The following is a 19502-nucleotide window of genomic DNA, read 5'->3' on the forward strand; positions in this document are numbered from 1 at the left end:
ATGGTCAGTAAAATGGATCCTCTCCTCCTCTAGTGCTAGGCTTGCCTTTCGTGTAATGAATTTTGCAGCAGCCCTCTGGATGAAATGTCTCACTCTGGAAAACTTCAGAATAAGGCCATTGTCCTGATACTTCAGTAAAAAACACAGACAGCTTAACAATTTCACTCACTTAGTGCATAGCTTGTCCAACCTCTGGATTTGTAATGCCATCGCCTCCACAAGGAGGTATCTGATGTGATTCTTGAAGTTTTCCCGGAGCACTGAATATTCCATGAGGTTTCGGGAAACCTCGCCTAGGCACATAAGTACAATTGATCTTTCCTTTGAAATAGAGTGAGTGCTAAGTTACTAATAGTACCAGAAAACTCAGTGTAGTTAATATAGCCATTTGTAAAAATGATTACTTCCAAAAACTGTGCAGAATTAATGAATATAAATCAAATACACTAACTGTGGAGGCTTCTGATGAGTAAACGTTGCTCTTAAGGACAGCTTCAATATGTACACAACAGTGCTTTTCTTTCAATATAATGAGACCATCATCATTTCACTGACAAGGATACATAATACTCAACCATAGTTTGTGTCTTTGGGAACCAAATTGAAATATAAGGAAGACCAGAGATGAAATGAGAATTACAGTCATAAGACGAAGGAGTAAGAAAAGAGCTACACATAATTTATGAAATACAGCCAGAGGAGACTGAAATCTCGTATGAGCGGGATAACACTTAACAACAAGAGCACTCAAATCACAAGTGGCTAGAGCAAAAGTTATAGATGTAAATATCATTTGATCAAATTGTATGAGAGTCCCGAATGAAGATAAGGAAAATATCTGGAAGTGATCAGAGGATTAAAATACCTTTATCAAAAAAGGGGGAGAAGACTGGAAGAGTAGGCTTCACTGTTCTGGTGTGTACAAGATCATGAGATGGAAAATGAGCTTTGACGGGGTAAGGAAATTAGCTGTGTCGGTTTCAGAGAAACCCTCCTCTTATATGACTTAATTTATTTAAAGAAACCATTGAAAACCTATATCTGGATGGTCAGAAGAGTGTTTGCACCGCCATCCTCTTCAATCGAAGTCCAGTGTCTTACTATTTCTACACCGTGATCGGTCCCATTATTTACAGCAATGGATAAAAATGGGACATAGCATTAGGTATTGAAATGAGAATTTGTGGGTGGTGGATACATACAGTGTTGAATAATTGGTGAAAGTGCAGTGTAAATTAAGAGCAAGTGAAGGGAAACACGAGGTGAAGAGCATTTGCTGGTGATCAAGTTTCCACCTCAAAAATACTGAATCTATCGAGATAGGTGGCTTTGTGTGGACAAATAAGGAAATTGTTGAAACGTGTTCACTGCATAAAAAAAGTTTTGGCCCACTCTCATGATTTGCATAGTTTGTGTTATGTAATGGAAACCTCTTTCTCAAACATTTTTGACCACAGGAAATTGCTGTGAATAGCTTCTGGTATAATAGAGGTGTAAGGAAACCATCATTATCAGTGCAGTTTAGTAATGTTTGCCTTGTCTCCAGAATAGGACAGTGATCAGAGTCATTTCAAGCTTGCTTTTATTGTGACTAAGGCAAGAAGGGTCATCAACATGGGAAGTTGCCTGGGAACTGACATACACCACAGTGATATCATTTGAACAAATAGCCACTATTGTGAGAAACATAATGGTGACGATATGCCTCAGAGTGGTCACTTAACAGCACCAGCTGATGAACAATACATACAAATTATGGCTTGTGGGTACCCTGAGAAGAATGCAAAAGAAATGCGTAATGCTTTCAAGGAGGCAATTGGGAAGGCTCTGTCAATGCAGACAGTAGTAACTGTCTTCACACAATCAGTTTGGCCTCTAGGCTTCCATAACACACCCCACAGCACCATGGTGTATGCAGGAGGTGGGCAAGGGAACACTTGGAGTGTACCCTGGATCAGTGGCATCAAGTTCTCTTTCCAAGTGCAGGATTTCCATCCATCCATCTTCCAATAGATTGTGGGATGACAGCTGTTGCTATATCTTTGTGTAGTAATCATGTCACCTTCAGCTGTATTTGTAGATCGTATTGCATTTAAAATTGATTTCGGTGTTACATTACACCATCTCAAGTCACCCACCTGGATAGCTGCATGTGTTCGTGCCACTTCTGGAACAGGGAGTTGTGCCAGCTCCAGATTGAATCTACATGGTGGATTAACGTTGAGGATTGGTGTGCCGACCAGCCTGGATGTGGCTTTTGGGCAGTTCTACATCTACATCCATACTCCGCAAGCCACCTGACGGTGTGCGGTGGAGGGTACCTTGAGTACCTCTATCGGTTCTCCCTTCTATTCCAGTCTCGTATTGTTTGTGGAAAGAAGGATTGTCGGTATGCCTCTGTGTGGGCTCTAATCTCTCTGATTTTATCCTCATGGTCTCTTCGCGAGATATACGTAGGAGAGAGCAATATACTGCTTGACTCCTCGGTGAAGGTATGTTCTCGAAACTTCAACAAAAGCCCCTACCGAGCTACTGAGCGTCTCTCCTGCAGAGTCTTCCACTGGAGTTTATCTATCATCTCCGTAACGCTTTTGCGATTACTAAATGATCCTGTAACGAAGTGCGCTGCTCTCCGTTGGATCTTCTCTATCTCTTCTATCAACCCTATCTGGTACGCATCCCACACTGCTGAGCAGTATTCAAGCACTGGGCGAACAGGCGTACTGTAACCTACTTCCTTTGATTTCGGATTGCATTTCCTTAGGATTCTTCCAATGAATCTCAGTCTGGCATCTGCTTTACCGACAATCAACTTTATATGATCATTCCATTTTAAATCACTCCTAATGCCTACTTCCAGATAATTTATGGAATTAAATGCTTCCAGTTGCTGACCTGCTATATTGTAGCTAAATGATAAGGGATCTTTCTTTCTGCGTATTCACAGCACATTACACTTGTCTACATTGAGATTCAATTGCCATTCCCTGCACCATGCGTCAATTCGCTGCAGATCCTCCTGCATTTCAGTACAATTTTCCATTGTTACAACCTCTCGATATACCACAGCATGATCCGCAAAAAGCCTCAGTGAACTTCCGATGTCATCCACAAGGTCATTTATGTATATTGTGAATAGCAACGGTCCCACGACACTCCCCTGCGGCACACCCGAAATCACTCTTACTTCGGAAGACTTCTTTCCATTGAGAATGACATGCTGCATTCTGTTATCTAGGATCTCTTCAATCCAGTCACACAATTGGTGTGATAGTCCATATGCTCTTACTTTGTTCATTAAACCACTGTGGGGAACTGTATCGAACGCCTTGCGGAAGTCAAGGAAGACGGCATCTACCTGGGAACCCGTGTGTATGGCCCTCTGAGTCTCGTGGACGAATAGCACGAGCTGGGTTTCACACGATCGTCTTTTTCGAAACCCATGCTGATTCCTACAGAGTAGATTTCTAGTCTCCAGAAAAGTCATTATACTCGAACATAATACGTGTTACAAAATTCTACAACTGATCGCCGTTAGAGATATAGGTCTATAGTTCTGCACATCTGTACGACGTCCCTTCTTGAAAACGGGGATGACCTGTGCCCTTTTCCAATCCTTTGGAACACTACACTCTTCTAGAGACCTACAGTACACCGCTGCAAGAAGGGGGGCAAGTTCCTTCACATACTCTGTGTAAAATCGAACTGGTATCCCATCAGGTCCAGCGGCCTTTCCTCTTTTGAGCGATTTTAATTGTTTCTCTATCCCTCTGTCATCTATTTCGATATCTACCATTTTGTCATCTATGCGACAATCTAGAGAAGGAACTACAGTGCAGTCTTCCTCTGTGAAACAGCTTTGGAAAAAGACATGTAGTATTTCGGCCTTTAGTCTGTCATCCTCTGTTTCAGTACCATTTTGGTCACAGTGTTTCTGGACATTTTGTTTTGATCCACCTACCACTTTGACATAAGACCAAAATTTCTTAGGATTTTCTGCCAAGTCAGTACATAGAACTTTACTTTCTAACTCATTGAACGCCTCTCGCATAGCCCTCCTCACACTACATTTCGCTTTGCGTAATTTTTGTTTGTCTGCAAGGCTTTGGCTATGTTTATGTTTGCTGTGAAGTTCCCTTTGCTTCCGCAGCAGTTTTCTAACTCAGTTGTTGTACCACGGTGGCTCTTTTACATCTCTTGCAATCTTGCTTGGTACATAGTTATCTAACACATATTGTATATATGAAGACAGTAACTGTTATCGAAAGAACAGAATACTGTTGATGACCGTGCAGCTTTTCCCTGGAATAAATGATGACTAACTGAAACCCTCAGCTGCCGACAGGTGTTGTTGATATAACTCGATGTGGACAGCTGAAAATGTGTGCCCCGACCGGGACTCGAACCGGGGATCTCCTGCTTACATGGCAGACGCTCTATCCATCTGAGCCACCGAGGACACAGATGAATAGCGCGACTGCAGGGACTTATCCCTTGCACGCTTCCCATGAAACTCACATTCCCAACTGTCCACAAGTCTACATATGTAATGTACCTTATAGACATTTGCCCATTCACTCATTACTTGCGCACACTTTGGCGATTCCCGCAAGAGTTCGGGCAACCTGTGCGCATTCGCACAGACGAAGGTCAATGGCTGGGTAGTCTTTAACTATATATATGAAGACAGTAACTGTTCTCGAAAGAACAGAATACTGTTGATGACCGTGCAGCTTTTCCCTGGAATAAATTATGACTAACTGAAACCCTCAGCTGCCGACAGGTGTTGTCGATATACCTCAATGTAGACAGCTGAAAATGTGTGCCCCGACTGGGACTCGAACCCGGGATCTCCTGCTTACATGGCAGCTAATCTGAAAATCACATTTAAGTGCCTGGCAGAGGGTTCATCAAACAAAGTACATTAGTAGATTTTGAGGTTTGTTATTACCGACCGTTTAGGATTTGAAAACAACATGAATAATGAGGTTGACAGCTTGTCTCTGGCAAAGAAAGGAGCAAATTATGCAGTCATAAAAATCCAGGGTTACCACCAGACCTGGAAATCAGGGAATTTCAAACATATAAGGGAAATTTGAAAAAAAAAAACTATAGAAAAATCTCGTTTTTTTTTCTCATCAGATGAAATGGTTTGTTTACTGAGATGTAATGCTTCGGCACTGGCTGGTTACAGCTGAGTACGTGTGCCACTTCCCTACTCCCTCATCTTCCTGCTTCTCCCCTTCCTACCATTCCCCTCGGTTTGCCATCAGTGCTGCCACTAGCTAGCAGCTGCCGATGAGAGGCAGGGAGGCATGAGGAGTGGTTTGTTTGGATATGATTCTCAGAGATTGTTGACTCAGCAGCCAGAGACTGTGGTCATGTGTGCATGAGTTGTGTCTGAGTAACTGTGTGAATGTGTGTATGCTCTTATTTTCTGACAAAAGCTATGGCCGAAAATTGTTGTGAGAGTGCGATTGTCTTTTCTACGTGTCTGTCTTTAGCTCAGCGATCATCTTTACAGTGAGTTGCTACCTGTCCTCATTAGTATTGGATTCTCAGAGTATTTGCGCAAGTTATCTATTTTGATCACCACGGTCTCATTTCATCAACACGGTGTCTGTGAGATGCGGAAGCTGGCCACACGAGTGGACTTCCACAAAGGGCCAAAGCCGGAGGCCATTTCTGCAGGTATTTCTGACGGATCGGGCCTGCCGATCTGAAGCCCGTTGTTTCCCACTGACATGCAAGCTCTATCCCATCGGATTTAGTCTCACCGATCTGCCTGCAGGTCGGGTCTGTTTGTGTGTGTGGCATAATGCGGTGGATTTTCACAGTTCGTACACGGACTCAGGACTGCAGTGCTCCTTGGCAGGCCAGAGGCCACGAGTGATGGATTTCATGGACTGTGACTGTCTCAGCGCAAGTACGTTGTACAGGGCGGCATTTTATGGACATTTTATTTATTCTAGTACATTTTCACACTTCAAAAATAATTTATATATTAGAAAGTATTGACAATAAGAAGAAGAAAATTGTGGCAGTCACTGGCAGTTCGTATATTATGTACTCATGTATTTCCTGAAATAAAAATCACACAATACCTGTTAAATAATAGACATAAGGTAGTCTCCAATAACGAACATTGTAGAACCAACATTTTATTGGTGGTCACCTATAGTGTTGGTTTACACAACTCTTCCCTGCCTTATACACTTCTTTCAAAAGGCCTACTTTTTTCTAGGGTTATTTCTGAAATCAGTGAAGGTATTTTAAATCTGTCGTGTGACTCCAAGGAAATGGGTATTTTTGTCACCAAATGTGTTTTGTTTTATTGGAATAAAACAATAAGTGATCCTAATGAAACACATACCATTTGGCTTGCTTTCTCCATCTAAAAACAGTTCATTACAAAAGATGATGATAGTACTTAAGATTTCGCTCACACAGGGGAGAAATACAGAAGTCCTTACTTCTTTTTGTCAACTTATGTCTTTACTTACCCTTGAGATCTCAAATTTTGTCAGGGAAAAATGTTAAAACTTGTCTGAAATCAGGGAATTTCACCTAGGGAAACTTATGGCGATCCTGAAATCTGGTACTACATTCCTAATTAATTAAGGGGGGGGGGGGGGGGGGGGTAGGACGTCAAACGGGACGACTTAAAGCAGGAGAGACACCACAAGAATTTTTAACATCCACTGCCTATACTTTTACAAATAAATTCATAAAACTTTGTCAGAATGACCAGAAAGTATTCAGGATTTACACTTATAGTGGTGGAAGCTCAAAAATATAAGAAAATAATTCATTTTTTTTACATTTGTATTTCACCTTTTTTTCACTTACCATTGGCTGCATTTGTTGCTATAGGTACACTTTTCTTCATAAGTAAGGGAGATTCTTAGATTAATTTTGCACAGCATACAAACCATACTTACAGTTGTATGAAAGTCAAGAATTTTCCAAATATATTAAAAACTGTGGTAAAAATTGAGATAATTAACGATAATATTTGAGTTTTTTCAAAACATAAAGTTTAAAATGTAACAGTACATTTATTTTTTCATAAATTAAATAATTTCTAGAGTTTCATACACCTGTAAGTATGGTTTGTATGCTGTGCAAAATTCATCGAAGAATCTCTCTTACTTATGAAGAAACGTGTACCTATAGCAACAAACGCAGCCAATAGAAGTGAAAAAATGATGACCTTTCACATGTACAAAAAAATTTTGTTATTTTTTTTGAACTTCCACTGCTATAATTGTGAATCCTGAATCCTTCCTGGTCATGCTGACAAAGTTTTATGAATTTATTCATAAAAGTATAGACAGTGGAAATTGAAATGTCCTGTGGTGTCTCTCCTGCTCCAAGACGACCCGTTTGACGTCCTACCCGCCTTAATGGTGCTGGATATGTCACTTGAGGCTGATTATTCATTTGAACCAAATTGGAAAGAACTGTATAGGTTAGAGAGTACCTCCAAAGTAAATTATAACCTGCTCCCCCTTCCTGATCCAGAACTCCATGCTGACTTCTTCCCATCCTACCAGCTATAGACCCAAGAGCCTCTACTCTCTCTCTCTTTACATTCCAACTCCTCTCTGTTCCAGCTCCAACATCACTCCATCCCACCTATTTTGTCCACCCCTTCCCTCACCATCACTCTGCAGACACAATGCAGCAACACCATCTATGTTTTCTATGGAAATGTTATCAGTAGAAATTATCATTTATTATTATTAAACTCTATTCTATCAATTTAAAATTCTAAAACTCTACTCACATCTTAAGTTATATTAGGCTGAGAATAGAAATAAACTAATATTGCCATCTAAGCAGCTTTATTAAACTCACCTCCATAGTTGCTTTCCAATGGCATATTAACTATGCCAACGTCTTCGAAAATATATAATTAAGCTATCCAGTGTACAGGTTTTGTTATTGACTTTTCCCCCTTGTGTATTCCTTATTATATTTCTTCATTTCATATGTTATGTCTGTGTTTAATTTTAACAATATTTTTGAAGTGTACCACATTCCAAATGTTTTGTCTCCTCTCCCTCCCATCCATGATTTACCTAAATCATTGTATGAAGTGTTGTATACCTTTACACACACAAAAATTAGCAGTGTTATTAATGTGAAAAACATAACAGTTATTAATTTATGTTTCCTGCCACAGTTGCATACTAGAGACTAGTTTTGAACAAGTTCTTTGATTTTCAAACCATTGTTTGTGTCTTTATTATGTGATTGTAAAATAATTCCAGTGAAATTTATAAAAGTTTTAGTCTGTCATTGGCAAATTGACTTCCTAACGTTAGGTCAGCTTAGCAAAAATGTAGTATATGGAAGTTAGTTGTGCCAAGGACAGACAGTTCAAAGGTATACATACTTTAAGAACCGACCAACACTTTTAGATGCAACACTGGAATTATTTTACAATCAAATGATGAAGATACAGGCAATGGTTTGAAAATGAGTGGACTCATTCAAAACTAGCCATCATTAAGTAATATGTATGCTAATGGGATAAGAAACTGAATCAATAAAAAATATATATAGTTGCTGTTCCTTTATGCCATCACATTCTGTAATTGATAGTGTTTGTTTACTTGCAGTTCTACTATGCTGTCTACAGCTTTGAAGGCCAGGGACCTACTACATTGGCTATAAAGGCTGGGCAAGTTGTTAATGTTCTCCAACATGAAGATGCCCAAGGAAATTCCGAATGGTGGCTAGTAGTTGACAGGTTTGGGAACAAAGGATATGTACCAGCAAATTACCTTGCTAAATACGATGATTACAGTAATTAAATTTTGTATGATGACAGCAGTCATTTTCTTTCTGTATACTGTATTCATTTTGTTAATTATGTGCAGACTGTAGTCTGTGTGAAACACTGCAACTGTTTTTGTAAGTGCCAAAGCCAAACAGACTATGTGCAGCTAAGAACCACATATCATTTCATTATTGTATGCATTTAACTGACCAGAATATTCAGTTATTAATAATTTTAACTGCTCATTTTGTGTGCTTCTGTGGTTTCAGCTATATCACAATTCTCTGCTTTTGTAATAATGTTGTATTTTAATGTGCTGAATGCATGTAATGTTTTTTGGAGCAAAACCTAATTATTTTACTTTATTTGAATAGCATCTGTTTGGGCATATGCTATAAACTCTTAGTTGTTTTCTCCCATGCAAATGAAGCCATATCTGTGATATTCTGCCTGCTATGTAGTTTGGTGCTAACTAAGAGTGAAAGGAAAATATTTCCATTCAAGAGTCACAAGATTTTCTGGGCTGTAAGTCTGCCAACAAAGCTGTTAATCATTCATCTGTATAAAGTGCATAGAGAGAGAGAGAGAGAGAGAGAGAGAGAGAGAGAGAGAAATATGAATGCATGCCATTACATCGATGTTTTGCCAGACTTTACAAGTGTAAGATATGAAATATTTGTTCCTGTACTGATGGCAGCTTAATATTTTTGTAAGTGGTAAGAATACTAGTGTGTGCAATGTCTGGAAAAGAAGTGGAAAAAAGGCCCACTCACCAATAAGACTCAGTAACGGAAAAATAACTGTTTTTGGGCCTCAGATCCTTGTGTAATCTGCTGATAGACACTCTAGGGGAAACATATGTGACCGAGAGTACCATAATTATATAGCAGTGGCAACATAATACAAGGAAATATGAACAAATTGGTGCAGAAAAGGAACAGACTATCAAGATTACAAACTTCCCAAGAGAGAAATATTGTGTGTTGTGGGACTTAAACCCAGACCATTGCTTTTCAAGGGTGATGCTCTTACACGCAGCCATCCATCCAAGAATGAATCATTTCTGATCTTCACAGCTTTAATTATGTAACACAAGAGAGTAGCATTCCCTGCTGCCCAAGTAGAGAACTTGAGAAGGGGAGCTGCTGCTGCTGCTGCTGATGATGATGATGATGATGATGATGATGATGATGATGATGCAATGTTCATTTTTGATCAGTTCATGATAAAATTTCAAATGCCAATCTGATACCTGCACAGGAATGTTTACTGACAAATTGGAACACTTCTGGCTGAGATGAAGACCAGCTGGTCCCAACATGTGAGTCAGTAGTAACTCTAAGGTACTGAATTTGAGCAACTTAAAAGGACAAAAGATAAATTATTTTTGAAGTTATATGCCATCCAGGCCTTTGTATTTTTCAGGATGGGTGGTGGTGGCACTGAATTACAAAATGACCAAAGTTTTAGTCTGACCTGCAGTGTTTTGGAAAGTGGTTATATCCAATGAATGACAGTTCTTGTACTTTTGAAATGAGAACAGAAAATACAAAGTACCTTGCTAACAGTCAAATAAGTTTATTCAATAACATATTTGGACATGTAACAAATATTAACTTTAAAAACATATAATAAAGACCTTTGTTGTTGTATTTCAGTGGATTAGCGCCATATTTTGTTTCATTTCACAACACTGAGGAAACGAATTTGCACCTCTCAGAAATTTTATATTAAAGTTTCTGGTGCAAGGCAACTGGGTTTGTTATACCATCATCTCCAGTCTCTTATAGGCTGCATTTGCAGCACATGCAGTGCTTTTAAAAATTGCATTATGATTTTGCTACCTAGACATTTATAGGTCACTTGAGAATCCTTGTGATGCATAGTAGCTACCATGGGTTGAAGATCTGATTAATTAATTAAAGAATTAAATGCTGTTAGTATTCATTCCCTCCTCTTCCCTAAACAAAAATTATGGATGCCAAGTCAATTAAATATTTCTTCTTTCTTGCAAACACAAAAAATACTGGCTTGGAGCAATATTTATTAACATCAGTATTTTCCGTAGAAATTGTATATTGTTTGTTCTGACAAATTAACTTATTCTAGCAGTAATTCAGTTCCTTATGTAATCTTCAATAGAATGATTTGCATTTTAAATGTGATCTTACTTTCGTTATTTTAAACATACTGTACAGAAATTATATTGTGAATTATATTTGTTGTAGAGTAATATGTTGTATATATTTTGTTGTATGTGAACAAATTTACCCACATTTTAATAAAAATGTTCTGAACATTACTGTAGTCTTGCTTGTATTGTGTGTGTGTGTGTGTGTGTGTGTGTGTGTGTGTGTGTGTGAGAGAGAGAGAGAGAGAGAGAGAGAGAGAGAGAGAGAGAGAGAGAGAGTGGGGGAGGGGGGGGGGGATATTGGATTGAATACATTATGTGGTTAAATATATTGGCAAGGTCATTATACATAGAGAAATAGTTCAATTGAAGGAGAATGGCATCTAAGAGTATGTAGCCTGCTGAAGAGCAGTAAAATCCATTTTATAAGTAGAACGATATGCAATAAATAAAATATATTGAACAGATTGTTTGCCTGAGCGTTCTAAACTCTGCAACTGGAGAACCTTTGTAACTCACATCAGTTTGACAATACTTTTGTTGGATATACATTTTTTTATTATTATTTTTGCCTTCCATTGTATAATTAACTATTTTCAATTTTCTACTCTGTAATTTCAGGCATGGAAGTGTTATCTTAGTTATTTAAATCACTAAAACGCAAAAGTATATGGTATTTACAGGGGGGGGGGGGGGGGGTTGTTGGGATGTTTAAGGGGGACTAGTATTTACATCCCTCAGAGATAACTGAGTTTAACTTAATTTCTGCAATGTTGACCTAAGACTAGATTTATGATTGCCAGACACTGCTTCATTTGTGGAAGAAGCTTCCAGTCTTGCTCCAGCCCATGGCTGATCTAGGCTGTGTCATATGAATATGCACCCTTTTAACACTGCATGAGCAGGGGAATGACTGCTGCCTTTCTTTGATAAGTGAAGCTGTGTGTGAAGATTACAAATATGGTCTTATGCTGAAATTGCAAAAACTGGACTTTTACGTCTTTACAGTGTTGTTGAAGTTTTTGTGGCCACTTGATGTATAGCCTGTTGGCTTCGATTTCTGGATATTTTGTAAACACAAGTGACTGACATTAGCAAAAATTCTCTCTGGTCTGCCACTAGCAATGGAGGGTAAACCTGAGAATGGTGGCGAATCATCATAAAAATCAGTAAACAAATGTTGGCCAAAGATCCTGAGACAAACCAACAGGCATTACACATGTATCTCTCAGGTATGTATCTGTATGCTGAAAATCATTTAAAATGAGGAATACTTCTGCACTAGTGCTCTTCTTTTTTCAGATAAGTGGAAAGGCAAAAATAGCATGAATTCAGTTCTGCAAAAGTGAAGAGTTAAGTGCAAGTTCCTACTCCAAAATGGATAGTACTGTATAGAGCACTTAATGTTTATGAAGTCTGCCTACTAATTATCCCAAGTAATTTAAACTGAGCAAGGTGGCACAGTGGTTAATACACTCACATTTGGAAGAACTGTTTCCTTAGATCACGTGAGGCAAAAAATACTGAGATGTTTTTCTTGAACGAGAGAAAGCCTATTCCTTTGCTTATGCTTCGCAAATCAGAGTTTGTGCTCAGATACTTATGACATGGTCTACTGCAAGTTAAACCTTAATGTTTCTAGATTCCATCGAAATAATTAAAAGTGACACTGTTTTAAAACCATCAACTTCTTTATGTAATATCCTATGTTAGGCAAACAAGGATTGATCACGTGAGGATTTGAACCACTGCCTACCTCAGTATGAGTACAGTATCTTACAATTGCACAACCTTAAAACTCGAGAGGCTAAATAAAGTTAGTTTCTTGCATACCTCATTCCTTAAAAATACATATATTCCAGAAACAGTTCTAAATGAACATCTCATTTGTGTTATATATATCTCAGAAGAGGCTCCAAATAAAGTAAAAAGATGTGCAGCTAATCTTTTCAGTTACTTAGCACAAAGCTTTTTACCTTCAGACCATGTTTTTATCTTCAGTGAAACCAATGAGGAAAGATTATTTTATAATCAGTCTGCACATTATTTACTTCATCAGTTCAAAAATGGTTCAAATTGCTCTGAGCACTATGCGACTTAACTTCTGAGGTCATCAGTCGCCTAGAACTTAGAACTAATTAAACCTGACTAACCTAGGGACATCACACACATCTATGCCCGAGGCAGGATTTGAACCTGCGACCGTACTTCATCAGTAAACATGTTAAGGTGAAAAGAGGAACATGAAGGCTGTGAAGATCTAGAGAAAATCTGAGAGAGGCATTCAATAACTGGAATTTCATATGCTGAAAATTAGTAGAACAATTTATCTGGAACAAGTTGGGATGAAAGTTCTAGTTCAAGGAGAATCATTCTACATAGTGGAAAATAATACATTGAAGAGTATAGTAAAATGTTAAATATCAGTGACATGCATTCAGATAACATAGTGGAAGGAATTTCTGTTAAGAAAAGAAGAGAGTGCATGTTTATTCCACTTTTTAAGAAGCATTAAGATACTAACTAGAGAGATTGTGTGTCTTCAGGTTTTTACAGATACATAATTGATTCTGGGACTAGACGTGAAGCAGTAAACCAGGGCTTCGCAACATATGTGCTCGCGGAGCAAGCTGTGAGCAGCAAGGCGCGAACACGGAGCAGCGCGAGCACGCTACCCCCACTACCGGGACCAGAGCTGAGAGTGGGGAGAGTCACGTGGGGCACACAACAGCTGTCGCCAGTCATGTAAATCCGCAGCCACCTGCAGGGATATCACTCACGAATTATTACTGCGACGATTGAAACAAATAAACGAGAATGTACACGTGCCACATAATTTTATTAGCTTAGTGTATGCTTCTACATTCGTATTAATGTGTGAACTATTACACAATAAAAGGTGTCACTGAAGTGTGGGATTCTCTGTTATCTTGTACTTTTTGCCCTTTACAATTGCGTCTATGTTCGGAGTAATTGTTCTTGTGCATCGTAGGCGCAGCGTGCAGTTTAAATTTGGATCAGGCAATGCGTTTCTCAGGCGCGTCTTGTTACATTTCATTGCAGAGAACAGTTGTTCACAAACATACGTGGAACCGAACATTGATATTATTATAGCCGCCAGTTTGTGCAAACGAGGAAATCTATCCTAAGGAAAGTGTCTGTAGAATTCCAAAATGTTTTTCTTGTTCTGAAATTTGTCTCTGTATTCTCTGTCACACTGCAGGTCAATAATTTCTAGTTGCAGCTCAGGACAAATCTCTTCAATATTCGCTGAATATGGAGAGTAGAATAGATCAAAATCACTGTCTAGTGCTGTCAGATCTTGAAAGCGTTGATCAAATTCTTCCTTAAGGGCAACTAAACTATGGGAATAACGTTCAGTCTTTGCGAACATCTTGCATGGATGATAATTTAGGAAAATGAGCTAGATTTCCTGTTTCCAGCTGACTCACCCAAAGTGTATTCGATCTATGAAATGAGTAATTAGCAGATCATTACCTTGTAGTGAAATGTTCAAAGCATTCAGATGGCTAGTTAAATCTGCTAAGAACGCGAGATCACATTTCCATGAAGGCTCTTTCAATTCAGGAACACACATGTTATTTATTTCCATGAACATATTTATCTCATCTAATAGGCAAAAAAATCGATTTAATAATTCGCCACGACTAAGCCAGCGGACCTCGCTGTAATAAGGCAGGCTGCCACACTTCCTTTCTACATCCTCAAGAAAGCTTTTAAATTGCCTGTGTTGTAGCCCATGCTTCCTTATATAATTGGTTGTACGAACAACAACACTCATTACATTTTTAGAGTGATACTCTTTGCACATAAGTTTTCCTGGTGGATCACACAGTAAACGCCCCATATTTCATTCGGCACGGTCAGTTTTTGCATTTTCTCCTTCAACAGCGCAACGAAACCTGATTATTTCCCTGTCATCGCTGGTGCACCGTCTGTAGACACTGAAACTAAAGAATTCCACGACAATCCTATATTTTCAACACTTTCTTCAACACTACATAAAATATCACCTCCGGTTGTAGTGTTCTTCATGGCTACTACATCGAGGAGCTCCTCCCTCACCAGAAGATCTCTTTTAACACCTCTAATAAATATGGCAAGCTGCGCTGTTCCAGTGATATCAACACTTTCGTCCAGAGCTAGAGAATAAGTCATAAAATCTTTACAGATACTTGCAAGCTTGCTCTGGACGTCGTCTTCCATGTTCTGTATGCGACGCATAATGGTCGTGTTAGATAATGGCACAATTCAAAACTGTTCAACTTGAGATGGACACAAATGTTCCGCTGCAACTACCAAACATTCTTTTATCAAATCGCCATCAGTGAAGGGGCGCAGGGATTTTGCTAAAAGGAAAGCAATATTGTAACTCACTCTGAGAGCTGCCTCAGTTTATTTTTCTTCGTCGTCCAGATCTTCTTCGGATAGCTTTCTTTTAAGTTTAATAACTTCCTGTGCACGATCTGGTCCATCATATTTTCCACTTCCGTAGTCTTTCGCATGGTACGACATATAATGTCGCTGCAAATTAAATTTCCTAAAAGAATTCAGCGTTTAGTGACATACTAAACATTTTGCAACACCATCTTTTTCTGTAAACAGAGACAATTCCTCCCAACTGCGAAAGCATGGTTGGGGTTACACAACGGCGACTTGACATGATTCTTAACCAGCGAAGTGACTGTTAGAGCTGATCGTAGTACTTTAAAGTTTAAACGTTACACAGTCGTCGCGATTTCAATAGGCAAGCTGCGGCCCTATTCAAACGTGCGCGCGCATTTCCCCTCCCTCCCTTCTCCACGACCTTGCACCTGCTCGCGAGGACGTGCCTGAGCAGACGCGAGTACTTGCGCTCAAAACCGGCCAGTTGTTAAGCCCTGCTTACCCTCTCCCAAGGTGGCTTCCGCCAGCTCCCTCTCCCTGATGATGCCGCCCTCCCCTCCATCTACCCCACCAACCAACTTTGATCCTCCCTCCCTCTTCCTGTTTTTGCTCCTTTGGGCACCCTCCCACCCTTCTCTCCCTCTTCCCTCCCCCCTTTTCTCCCCACTCCTCCCCCGGGCTTCTCCTCCCTGTCCCTCTCCTCCTGCCCCCATCTCCTTAGCCATTGGCATCTTTGTTCTCCCCTCTCCCCCACCTCCCCCTTCTTCCGCTCCAGGCAGGTCCCCGGACTCGCACACGCTAAGTGGACATTCGCGCGCCGGAGATCATCGCCATCAGTGTCTCGTGTGTGCCGTTGTGTTTAGTGTTCAGTGTTCACCGTCACACTCCATCGTTCACCTGTGCCATCGCCATCTTCAGTGTTAGTGTGTCGTGACAACAGTTTGTCGTGTGGATTATCGTCGAGTGTGAACGGCTCCGTGTTTGTCTTTATGTGTCTACTGTTTTATTACCCACCGTTATGTGTATTCTTTCTGTTGTTTTCTCATTGTCTATTCTATGGCTGAAGAGCAGCGTAGAATGCTGCTGAAAGCCTGCCTGTTGTACAGGTTTTAAAATAACAATAAAGAAAAAAAAGCCCTGCTCTAGTTATCAAGCAATTCTCGAGAAGCTCACGAGAAACGGCTCGGCGGCGTGTGCCGCTGCGCGCCAGTTGGCTGCGACAACATACGCCGCGCCGCTGTTGTTTTATGAATTGAATGCCGCCGCTAGACAAACACGCTCGCTGCTCGCTGTGCTCGTAACTAGTATGTCTCAGGTTTCATTCGAGTAAAGTTGTTATTCAAATCAATATGGACACTCGAAAACGAACATCATGGTGCTGGCAATACTTTACGGAGGATGGAGATAACGTTACTTGCAACATTTGTCGTAAAAATGTCCGTAATGTATCAAAAAATACAACGGGCATGATTAGACATCTTAAACTACACAATTTACCGAGCAATAAAACAGCGACGTCCGTGGATACAGAGGCTCATTCTTCCAATAGTGCGAGGCAGACAAAATATCCAGGTAAGTATGGTACAAAAGGTGAATTCCGTGCAAAAGTTCGGATAGTGTCCGAAGCAGTCCGGCACGCTTAAAAAAACATTGATTTTTTTAAATCGTACTCCGATAACATACAACATACCCCAAAATCAAACCTATACTATCCTAGCTTTTGCACGATACGATATGAAATTTTATTGGACTAGTTGTCGAGCATAATGTATCCCCTTGCTGGAGCTCTGATCTAAATCTTACGTTTTTCATAGAGGGAAGTAAACGGCAACAACAGCTAGATCAAGCACTAGTGGCCATGATAACAGACGATTTTCGACCGTCGGGGACGCTGGTTTTCGACATTTTGTTTCACTGTTGGACCCACAATACTCGATACCAAATCGAAAAAAGTTGCGCCTCATGATTGAGGACGATTACAATAAACAGAAAGAGGCTGTAAACTTGGCAGTGGTCGACTCTACTTGTGTTTCTTTAACGACCGATATTTGGACCTCACTCAATAGTGACGCATATATTGCCGTAACTGGTCATTTCATTAACACTAATTGGTGCCTGAAAGCTTTAGCTCTCGAGACATTCCGTTTCCCGGAGAGGCATACAGCGCTAAATATTAGTGAGGCGTTAGATAACGTGGTTTCAAAATGGAACATTGAAAACAATGTTGTAAGCATCACAACTGACAACGCCATTAACATGACGGCAGCCGTACAACTTATTCACAGTGGCAACATAGAAATGCAACATGTGCCTTGTTTAGCACACACCATCAATTTAGTTGTGAAAAATTCTTTGAACAGGAATGGTGAGCTCTGCATAATGCGGGAAAAGACCAGAAAAATTGTTAGCTATTTTAAAACAAGTTGCAGTGCTAATGAAAAACTCCATGGGATCCAGGATCTAATGAAAAAACCTGTTCATAACTTGATTCAGGAAACCATAACCCGATGGAACAGTACGTTTTATATGCTACAACGTCTAGTGGAGCAAAAGGAATGCATTGCAGCCTGTTTATCATCTTTGTATCCAGGTGTAGAGAACCTCACATCTGACGAGCGGCGTATTTTGAGCGAATGTTTGTGTACTGGAGCGATTTGAAGTGGTAACAAGTGAAATCTCAACTGAAAACTATACCTCTCTTTCGAAAGCTATTCCAATAATCAGACAGCTAATCCTAACCGTATGCAATGGGAAGCGGACTACCACGACAGCGCAAGAGCTACAGCAACATCTGCACAACTCACTAATAGCCCGGCTAGGATTAATAGAAACAAAGTACATGCCGTTGCCACAATAATAATAATAATAATAATTTTATTGTCGTTCGGCCATTACAGCAATAGACAACGTCATATACATACTAAAATACAATTAATAGTTTGAAAGAAACAACAGGTTTGTTGTTAACATTATAGTATTATATTACAGTTGTAAATTCTCTTATATCATAGAATGGGTGGAGGACTAGCCAGTCATGAATTGTTTGTTTGAATAATTGTTCAGGTAATTCTTGAACAAATTGAGGAAGATTATTAAATAATTTGTACCCCATGATTTCGTAGCTGTTGAGTGACTTTGACAATCTGTGGTAAGGATCATAAAGGTACCTATTCCTTCTTGTATTGTGGCTATGTACATTTTCTCTGGTTTTTGTTTCTGGTAATTTCTTCTTCGTATAAATTAGAACATAGTATATGTACAAGTTTATAACAGTCACGATTTTCTGTTCACAGAACAATGGTTTACAATGTGCCTTATATGCAGAACCAGTAATTATCCTAATAGCTTTTTTTTTTTTTGCAGTATTAATATGTCATGTACACAGCTAGAGTTCCCCCACAAAATAATTCCATATGTTATTATACTTTGAAAGAATGAAAAATAGGATGTTCTAACATATTTTTCAGGAACACAATCCATAAGTCGCCTTAACAGGTAAATAACTCTTGACAATTTACCACTAATATATTGTACATGTTGACCCAAGATAATTTATCATCAATGTATACCCCCAAAAATTTGACATAACTTGGATCATCCGACAGAAGCTTGTCTGTAAGACTACAGACCATCTGCTGTGTTTTGTTTTCATTCAGCAGGAATCCATTTGCCTTGAATCAATAGGGTGCTTGGTCAATTGTCTTTGCTGCACAAGTTTTAAGGCTATTGAAATCACTAGCATGAAGAAATGTTGTATCATCTGCATACAACACAGTGGTGGACTTGATAAATGACGGCAGATCATTTATCATTATCAGGAACAAAAAGGGGCCCAGCATAGATCCCTGCGGAACACTTACCTTGACTTGTTCTATACTCGACATTTCTCTCCCTACACAAACAACTTGCTTATGATTCTGAAGATATGACTTTATTAATTTAAGGCTCTTATGTCTAATTCCATATAATTCCTAGGAGTGGCTTATGCTTTGCACAGTCAAAAGCTTTGCTTGGGTCACAAAATGTGAGTTAAGCATAGCCCTTATCCTAAAACACTTAATGTAAATATTTGACTACAAAGTCTATAGCATCCACAGTAGACAACTTTTTCCTAAAATCATACTGAGATTCACTAATTATTCCTAATTTTTCAAAATAGACAGATAGCTGTTGGTA

General features: G+C 39.4%; 1 protein-coding gene across 2 annotated transcripts in view; it reads left to right on the forward strand.

Annotated features, from left to right (window-relative positions):
- Positions 1 to 11147, forward strand: part of LOC124722025 (dynamin-binding protein-like) — a 213651-nt gene extending 202504 nt beyond the window's left edge. For both annotated transcript variants that reach the window (XM_047247207.1, XM_047247208.1), the window contains exon 22: positions 8628 to 11147. In XM_047247207.1, the coding sequence (XP_047103163.1) occupies positions 8628 to 8822 (195 nt within the window). In that variant the 3' untranslated portion in view covers positions 8823 to 11147. The remainder of the gene's footprint in view (positions 1 to 8627) is intronic.
- The last annotated feature ends 8355 nt before the right edge of the window (positions 11148 to 19502 follow it).

Source organism: Schistocerca piceifrons, chromosome X (assembly GCF_021461385.2).
Source record: "Schistocerca piceifrons isolate TAMUIC-IGC-003096 chromosome X, iqSchPice1.1, whole genome shotgun sequence".
Taxonomy (NCBI): domain Eukaryota; kingdom Metazoa; phylum Arthropoda; class Insecta; order Orthoptera; family Acrididae; genus Schistocerca; species Schistocerca piceifrons.